This window comes from Humulus lupulus, chromosome 3, assembly GCF_963169125.1.
Source record: "Humulus lupulus chromosome 3, drHumLupu1.1, whole genome shotgun sequence".
Taxonomy (NCBI): Eukaryota; Viridiplantae; Streptophyta; class Magnoliopsida; order Rosales; family Cannabaceae; genus Humulus; species Humulus lupulus.
In genome coordinates, this window is record NC_084795.1 from 249,515,383 (window position 1) to 249,525,167 (window position 9,785).

The window sequence follows — 9,785 nt, forward strand, 5'->3', positions numbered from 1 at the left end:
TATTAATATATGATGCAAGATATTTAATAATTATATTAATATAAATTCAAATGTTATAAAATATCATACTTATAATAATATATAATACATAATCTTAATTTTTATCATTTATATTTAAAAAAAAACATGTTACTTTTTTTATTACTTAATCTGACTTATATAAATATATATATATATATTCATATTAAATAACAACAAATATTATAAATATATTATATATATGTGTCATGTGTGTATAAATAAAATGATTGCGTAACTAAATAAGAAATTATAATAACATTTATCTTCTATAAAAAAAATAAACAAGTTTATTTTCCAATCATTTATGTGTATTTTGAATAATATCATATAAGAATCATTGTGTTATCATATTATTTTTTTTTCAAAAGAAAAAATAATAGACAAGAATTTGGTTTAAATATTTTTCTTTTAATATGTTTATATTATTATTTTATTATATAATATTGTTTTTTTTTTTTTTACATTTATATTATAATCATAAAAACATAATAAAAATAATTAATAAATTTTCTAAATAAAAATTAAACAAATGCACAATGCGCCCGGTATAAATATAATGGGTCCGTTTGGTAAAATTTTTGTTTTTGAATTTTTTAAACACAAAAATAGAAATATTATTTTATTTTTGTTTCTTTATTTTTAAAAAATAAAAATATGTTTGATAACTATTTTTGTTTTTGTTTTTAAAAACAAAAATTAATAAACGCGTTTGATAACTTTTATTTTTATTTTTTGTTTAATAATATAAAGTGTTGAATTGAGGAAGAGAAGAAAAAAAAGAAAGGAAAATTTAAAACGGTTTAAAAAAAATTTGAAAGTGAAAAAATTCTATTTTCAAAATTTAATAAAATTTTAAAAAAATAATAAATAAAAATTGAGTTACCAAATATATTTTATGTTTAATTTTCAAAATTTTAATTAATTAAACAAAAAACTATTTTTTCAAGTATTAACAAACAACACCAATATAAAAGTGTTATTTTGGTAGCTATTTTTTTTATAACAAAAGTTACTATTATTTTGAATTTTATTACATTATAGCACACAACATAACATGATAATAATCCCCAAATCAATTTACAATTCCTAACTCGATATCCCACCAGGAACACACCCATGAAAAGGAGTGAGTGTGGAACCTCTTTATGATGATGAGAGCAAAAATAGCGGCACAACCACCTAGGTTTCCAATACCATCATCTTGGCCTGTGTGTATAGATTGAACCCGTAACTGCAAGGCCAAATGCACAATGCATTTAGTAGCTACTTTAATTTTTAACCAGTGCGCCATATTTTTATGTTGAGATCATAATATAATTTTTTGTAATGAAGATCATAATGCAGTTGGTATTAAATTCACGATTTTATTTTACAGACAATTATTTTTTACGTGTCAATAAATTGCAGTGCTATTAATTTTTTTTTGAAGGAACAGTGTCATTAATTATTATTAATGTGTATATTAATTTTCATAAAGTACACTACCTCATCCACATTATAATATACCTTTCTAATTACTTTTTTTATTTTAATAAAAAAAGGTCAACTTCATTGTTCATACGCCGTTTGATGTGGGAAAAAATCCACATAGTACCGTCCATCCGATATGGCACAATCATCGTCATCCTCCTACGATTTTAATTTTCTTGAAAAAAAATAAACAAATAATAATAATAATAAAATAAAGTTCTCATTTTTAATTTCCATGAAAAATAAATAAAATAATAAAAACCTTAACACAAGGCCAAGGGTTGGATGGAGGACCAAAGTAAGTCATTTAACCAAACATACCTATCTAACCCTCTCCATGCTTTCTTCCACAGTCTTTTAGTTTCTCTCTCTTTAATTTTCGACTTTGCCCTTCTCTACTTCTTTCTCTCTCTAACAAAGTAACAAGTTTTCATTCATATCAAAAACAATAACGGCATATTCCTGGCTATTTCTTTCTTTCTCTCTCCATCGTCTATACCTGTTCCAAGCTTTTCTCGGGATAAATACTAGACAAACGCCAAGAGTTCAATTTTCCCGTAGAAAATCTTTCTTGGGATTTATCATTTTCATTTTCTCGAGTAGATTTTATCTGGGCATTTGAGGTGTTTTGGCCTCCGAGGTTGTCTTTGTTTTTTTTTTTTTGGTTTTTCTGGCTCTGGTTTTTTAGCGAGAATGGTGGTGAAGATGATGAGGTGGCGTCCGTGGCCGCCGCTTGCGGCGAAGAAGTACGAGGTGAGGCTTGTGGTTCGGCGGTTGGAGGGTTGCGATCTGGTGCGGGAGGGCGCAGGTGGAGTCGGAGGTGGGGAAGTGGGGAAGTTGACCGTCGAGATTCGGTGGAAAGGACCCAAGATGACCCTTAGCTCTCTCCGGCGACCGGTCGTCAAAAGAAATTTTACCCGGGAAGTTGACGCTTCTTCCATTCAAAACGGCGTCGTCGACTGGGATGAAGAGTTTCAAAGCCTCTGCTCTTTCTCAGCCTATAAGGACAATGTGTTTCATCCTTGGGAGATCGCCTTTACTGTTTTCAATGTGAGTTTCTTTCTCTCTCTACCCTTCTTATTCTGGGTTTTTTTAATTTGGCTGAAATATATGGTGGGTTTTCATTTTCTATCAAGGAGTGTTTGAGATTTTTTTATGAGTTTTTTGATTAGGTGAATTGAAATATGGGTGTTTTTTCCTTTTTTTATTTTTATTTTTTCCTGTAGGTTTGAAATCTTGAAAGATCGACTAACAATTCCATTAAATTTGTAGCTGGTCCTTTTAGTGTCTTTTCTGAAATCAAAGAGTCAATTTAACTTAAAATGAAGACTGATGTTAGGTTTGAAAATGGATTATTGACATAAGTAGATCCGATTGCTGTTATTTTACTTTTCTCATTGATTTATGGGTGAAAAAGAGAACAAATCTAGTAGAGTATTATTGGGTTATGGCGATTTGATTTTCTGCGGTATTTGACTTTTGACCGTTAGGAGTTACTAAAGGGTTTTGAAGCGTTAGGAAGTATTTCTTTTCTATTTTATGCCAAGTTCAAATTTTAAGTATCTAAATCGTTTTTTTGCTTTTGATTTTAAGAAGTTATATTTGGTATGATTTTAGAAGTACTGACTTGCATTGCATATAAATCAGGGTTTGAACCAAGGACCTAAGAACAAGATTCCTGTTGTTGGAACGGCGTTAGTAAACATTGCTGAATTTGTTTCAGCTGCTGAACAGAAAGAGCTTGAATTAAACATCCCCCTTACACTTTGTGGTGGTTCATCTGAGCCTTGTCCCACTCTTTGTGTATGTTCTTTCGCTTTGTGGATTTTTATTCCTTCTGATTGCCATTTTGGGCACTTTTTTCTCTTTTATTTTCCTCCGAAATTTGACATTTTCTGATCCAAGAATTCCTTAAATCTTGCAGTTATCGCTTAGCTTATTGGAGCTGAGAACTGCACAAGAAACTGCAGAGCCAGTAGAAAGATCAATTGTTCCTGCTTCATCACCTTCCAGATCAGTGGAAGCTGTTTCAACAGAAAAAGACGAACTTTCTGCGCTTAAAGCTGGTCTTAGAAAAGTGAAAATTTTTACGGGCTATGTTTCTTCCAGGAAAGCCAAGAAGGCATGTCGCGAAGAAGATGGTAGTGAGGGCAGGTGCTCTGCCAAAAGCGATGGAGAGTATAACTATCCATTTGACTCAGATTCACTGGATGATTTTGAGGAAGGTGAATCGGATGAGGGGAAAGAGGATGCCACAGTTAGGAAGTCATTTAGCTATGGAACTCTGGCCTATGCAAATTATGCTGGAGGATCATTTTACTCAAGTGCAAGGATCAATACTGAAGATGAGGATTGGGTGTACTATAGCAATCGCAAATCAGATGTGGGAGGCTCAAAGGTCGAGGAATCATCTACATCAGTCTCCGAGCCACCCTTAATCCTAGGTTCAAAGCGTAGCTTGCTGTCATGGAGGAAGAGAAAGCTTAGCTTTAGGTCCCCTAAAGCCAAAGGAGAACCATTATTAAAAAAGGGTTATGGAGAAGAAGGTGGCGATGATATTGATTTTGATCGTCGACAGCTTAGCTCTGATGAATCTCTTTCTCTAGGGGTGAGATTTCACTACCATTTGCTTTCATTATTTGATGCACTTCTTCTAGTGCTCTTAAAGTGAGTCATGTTTGATTCTAAATTCTCGTGCTTATTTAAGGAATAGAGCATTCTAACATAACGTTGGCATTGGCAACTATTTTTACAGAGGCATAAAATTGAGGAGGATTCATCTGCAAACAGATCATCAGTTTCTGACTTTGGGGATGACAGTTTTGCCATTGGCAGTTGGGAGCCCAAAGAAGTAACAAGCCGTGATGGAAACATGAAGCTTCAAACCCAGGTCTTCTTTGCTTCCATTGATCAGCGAAGTGAGCGGGCTGCAGGCGAGAGTGCATGTACAGCTCTAGTTGCTGTTATTGCTGATTGGTTCCAAAGCAACCAAAACCACTTGCCCATCAAGTCTCAGTTTGACAGTCTGATCCGAGATGGTTCTTTGGAATGGAGGAGTCTCTGTGAGAATGAGACATATAAGGAGCGATTTCCTGACAAGCACTTTGATCTTGAAACAGTCCTACAAGCCAAAATACGCCCCCTTTCTGTAGTTTCACAGAAATCCTTTATTGGGTTTTTCCATCCTGAAGGAATAATGGATGAGGGTCGGTTTGACTTTTTACATGGTGCTATGTCCTTCGATAATATTTGGGATGAAATTAGTCGTGCTGGTTCTGAATGTCTAAGCAGTGGTGAACCGCAAGTGTATATTGTCAGTTGGAATGATCATTTCTTCATTCTCAAGGTGGAACCTGAAGCATACTATATTGTTGACACCTTGGGGGAGAGGCTCTATGAAGGCTGCAACCAGGCCTACATCTTGAAATTTGACTGTAACACTGTAATTCACAAGATGTCAAATGTGACACAAGGTTCGGAAGATAAAACAGCCAGTGAACAGCAGATTGTGGCCGCAGCAGCAGAAACCAAGAGCCAATTGATCGATTTGAATTCACCCACTGTAGATGAGTCACTGGTAACCAAGCCAGAGGAACCAATGAAGGAAGAGGAGGTTGTTTGTAAGGGAAAGGAATCTTGCAAAGAGTACATAAAGAACTTCTTGGCCGCAATTCCTTTAAGGGAATTGCAGGCAGATATGAAGAAAGGATTAATGGCATCCATTCCTCTTCATCAGCGGTTGCAGATTGAGTTCAACTACACTCAGTCCCTTCAGCCATTGCCTGATGTCCCAGTAGCTGAAGCGGCGTCGGTTACTCCACTAGCTGAGGTTTCTATAACTGAGTTTGCCACCTAAAATGTAAATTGTTAGGAAGTGTGATTACTCTAACTTGTTTTTTTTTTTTTCGTCTGTCTTGTTTTAATCATATGTATGTTCTCATGTGAGTTGGGTTAACCAAGAGGAAACTGTCTAAAGCTTATTCAGTGTAATGAAGAGGGTTAATAGGGTTGTGTCTATCTTAAGTTAGAATGGAAATGAAAAAAATGTCCTGTAAAATTTCCAATTTTGAAAGCTTTGTTCTTATCTGTATTATCTGTATCTGCCTACTAAGTGTGGCAACTTCCTTCAATCTGTAAATGAACCTTTTACTCCAATTTGGTCAATGCTTCTGATATTTACTTTTGTTTGGTAGTCTCAAAAGATTCTCTTTTTGATGGTTTTGAACTTTTGCATTTGGGTCTCAGGGATAAGAGCCCAAACCCAATTTTTGCAGCTACTTTCTGGTTCCAATTTCCCATGGCTCTTAGATTTGACACGAGGAATCTCAATTCTAAATAGCTTCCATTCCATTGTATTCTGGCTGATTTCCCTATCATTATGAGTAAATTGATATTCCATCCCCATTTTTCTGTATCCTAAAAGCTGTAAAGGTAAACAAACTTTGCACTTTATGTAATGAAAGAGAAAAGAGCAATCTTTCCAAGTTTGGTGTACAAAGTATATATCAAAAGATTCTTTTACAATGCACATTTCTTTAAAAAATGTTAAAAGCCTTGCACGTTCAGAATAACTTTGAATATATCTTAGAAACGTTTTTTTTTGGCTAATATTATCTTCAAGACGTTACTGATTTATTCCCATGGACATGCACAAGTCACAATTGTTTGTTTGTTTTCACAAATAAAATATGTCCAAAAAGTCCCAATTCATTTTCTTTGGCCTAATCTCCAAAACTGACAACGAAAAACAGCTGTGGACTTCCGTTGTGTTGATAGTTGAAATAGTCTTTATTTGTTGGATTTAGCATATTTCTTTTTCTTTTTATTAACAACTATTATGATCATTGTTAAGGAAAAGAAAAAAGAAAATAAAAAATTTACTTTGACCTCCTCAAAGTTTATCTTTAAAAGTTTAATGTAATCTAATTTTTCAACATCTTAAGCTGACTTTCCAAAGTCGACCTAAAAAAGAAAGTAAGCTGACCCTCTCCTAAATTTTAAAGGCTTTTATTTCAAATGGATTATCCCTTCTGTGTATCTTATATATGTGTGTAATTTGTATGTACATTTAATGTGAATGGTGTTAAACCATGTCTTTAAGAACCCACCAAAAAGCTTTCCATTTGAATTGCTTTATGAGTTTTTCATTCCTGTATTCTTATTATAAAACAAATAGTAAAAATTCTGAACTAAAGGGACGTTAGCCGTATGCCATCTTTCTGGTTTTTGACTTTATATGACTCGTATGCTTTAAGTCCTAAGACTAATAGTAATTATAAATAACTGTCGTTTATACCAATTTTGCTAATTTTTTTGAAAATTGATCCCTCACATTGTGGGGCCCAAATTCAGTTATTCTGTTAAAAAGCCCCAAAGTCGTATTAGGGAAGGCTAATTAAAGACTAAGTTTGTATAAGCCCAAAGGATAATCCACAAACAAAGACTTATTAACGATTTGGTATGTGCAAATCTAAAGCACTTTGGTATCTGAATTATTAGTGGGACTGGGCCCACTTAGGCTGACCCACTTTCCTTTTAGAGGAAATTACATTTTATATGAGTTTTTTAATAGTGTGCAAAAATATGAGGTTTTTTTTCTTTCAAAATAAAGTTAATTTATGAATTTTCTTAAGACTTTTTACTTTTATGGTTTATTTTCTATATTTTTTTTGTATAAAAGTTGGTTTATGTCATAGTTTTACTCTTAATCAAGTTTTATTAATTTGAAGAGTATGTTTGTAATTTGATTATTATTTGTTTTAGCTTATTTATTTTTTTATATTATTTTTATATAACTAATTTTATATTAAATTTTCCTTTGGTTGTTTTGCAAATTTTTTTTTCTCTAATATGAATTGTGTTTATTATTATTATTTTTTTTAAATTGTACTTTTCTTTTTTCAAATCCTGGGTAAGGTAACCAGTTACTTGATTGATCTTTGACAATTATGTAAAAAAAATATATTCTAGAGCTAGGTTAAATAACATGTGCCAGGAGGAGTAACCAGTTACCTTAAGAGGAGTAACCTTCTGCCCTAAGAGGGGTAACTAGTTACCATAAGAGGGGTGACGAATTACTCACATTAAATATGAAAATAAACATCAATTTGAATGAAAAAGAAGTTGAATACTTCATTAAAAAATGAAGAAGAAGTAACTATGATTTTAGTAACATATGTAACTAGTTACCATAAAGAACTCAGAAATATACTCTCATATCAGAACATAAAGGTAATCGGTTACCCCCATAAATATACACATAAAGAATGAGAAGGTAATCAGTTACCCCCAGAAATATACACACAAAGAACGTGTTTGTGTGGCTGGGGTTTGGACTTAAGTTTCAGCAGATGGATTTTTGTTATGTTAATTACCATAATACCCCTATTTTTGGTGATGTGTTTTTGTTTAATTTTGAGTTCCTATATGTTATTAGTTTTTTCATAAATTGAATTTTTGTTAATTAAAATTTTCCATATAAATTAGGAAAAGTTTAATTTCCATATTTTTGCAAAGTATTGGCTAAAAAGTCATATTTATAAAAAATTCCCATAATTTTTTCCCCACAAAACAATCCAACCCCAACTTGCATGCAAACCTATTGTAATAATAGAGCAGACTTTTCAAATTTATTCATTTAAACAATTTATCAATAAATCCTAAGAGTTCCGGGATCTATATCTATATCTATGTATATATATATCCAAGAATATTGTATGGTTAACTATGTGGTGCAGTCATCGAATCAAATGTATAATACATAAATAATGTTTTAGTAGATATAATTAAGTATTTGATAAAAAAATTATATATTTAAATCTCACATCTTGATCTTATTTTAATGATTAAAGTTATTGATCATATCGTGTAGTAACTACACAAAATTCTTGTCCTGTATCTTTTCTATATAAAATTGTCTAGATAACAAAAATTATTAGTTTTAATAGTTTGTTTTTGTTACTTTTAATAGAATATTTTAAATATTTATTAGAATATATCTTTAAAATTAATTAAAAATAAATATTTATTAATTATATTAATATAAATTCAAATATTATAAAACATCATTATTATAATAATATTTAATATAAGACTATATATATAATAATTATATTAATATAAATAAATTCAAATTCAAATGTTATAAAATATCATTACTATAATAATATATAATACAAGACTAAATATTTAATAATTATATTAATATAAATTTAAATGTTATAAAATATTATTATGATAATAATATATAATATTAATTTTTTTACTAATTATATTACTATGAATTCAAATATTATTATAACAATATTTAATACAAGATCATTATAATAATATATAATACATAATCTTAATTTTTATTAAAAAAATTGTCATATATGTATTATTGTATTATATATATTTAAAAAAAAACCATAAACAATATTTTAGTTTAATTTTTATGTTTATGTTTTTCTTTTATACATAATATTATTTATTTATTTGAAATTTATATGACAATAATACAAATTTAATAAAAATAATTAATAAATTTTATAAATAAAACAAAACAAACAATACTAAAATAGTGATTGAATTTAGCCAGTCAACACACAATTGTCTTACTTCAATAGTAATTGAATTTATCAATACTAGAAGAATATAATATTGTCCTAATGCTAGTGAGATTGTTCAAAACATTCCTAACTAAGATACCCCAAACATCAAGGCTTGACTAGTACATATTGTATCCTGTCTCTCTTAATGACTAAATCAAGTATTTCAAATGTTGAAATTTTTCTTTCTAAGAGTGTACTTCCAACCTGTGCTGGAATCTTTTTTTTTGCCTAAATAGTGTCCTCTACCTTCTTGTAATCTTCCCCATTATATAATAGAAAATTCTTATATATTGGAAAAAGATGCCTTGAGTGACCCTTCAAGATAAAAGTTGTTGGCGTGAATGGTTGGATCATCATAAACCCCACACCCCTTCTTCCCTTTGGTACCTAAACCTTTTGTTATCATCAAATGATGACTTTCCCAAAACCAAAAGAAATTGCCCATGTGCAGGCTCTTCCCCACTTATCTTTGGAAAAACCATTAAAAAAAGAAACTTCAAACATTATTGAAGCTCTCTAGTACATTCACATTTGATCTTCTTATAGGGGAGCAATAAGCATTGACAACTATATGATAAGCTAAACAAATATTGTCACATGGTAAATAAATAAACATAAACTTCTCTACTCTTTAACATGATCCTTACATCACATTAATACAGCATAATGTTGTTAATAAGTACATATGATCATCCAAGAACA

The 9,785-nt window shown here is 30.8% G+C and overlaps 1 protein-coding gene across 2 annotated transcripts; it reads left to right on the forward strand.

The window, feature by feature from the left end:
- The first annotated feature begins 1,792 nt into the window (after window positions 1-1,792).
- On the forward strand, window positions 1,793-5,674 carry LOC133823563 (uncharacterized). 2 transcript variants are annotated; one of them, XM_062256399.1, is made up of 4 exons: window positions 1,797-2,541; window positions 3,139-3,294; window positions 3,416-4,099; window positions 4,247-5,674. In XM_062256399.1, exons 1-4 carry the CDS (start codon window positions 2,185-2,187, stop codon window positions 5,345-5,347), a joined length of 2,298 nt encoding a protein of 765 aa, XP_062112383.1. In that variant the 5' UTR covers window positions 1,797-2,184; the 3' UTR covers window positions 5,348-5,674. The 2 variants fall into 2 exon arrangements, with proteins under 2 accessions (XP_062112384.1, XP_062112383.1); XM_062256400.1 differs by lacking the exon at window positions 3,139-3,294 and having other exon boundaries at window positions 1,793-2,541.
- The last annotated feature ends 4,111 nt before the right edge of the window (window positions 5,675-9,785 follow it).

Coding starts and splice junctions, on each gene's coding strand:
- LOC133823563 (XM_062256399.1), top strand. CDS start 2,185: ATGGTGGTGAAGATGATGAGGTGGCGTCCGTGGCCGCCGCTTGCGGCG. Junction 2,542..3,138: donor TCGCCTTTACTGTTTTCAAT/GTGAGTTTCTTT, acceptor CATATAAATCAG/GGTTTGAACCAAGGACCTAA. Junction 3,295..3,415: donor AGCCTTGTCCCACTCTTTGT/GTATGTTCTTTC, acceptor TAAATCTTGCAG/TTATCGCTTAGCTTATTGGA.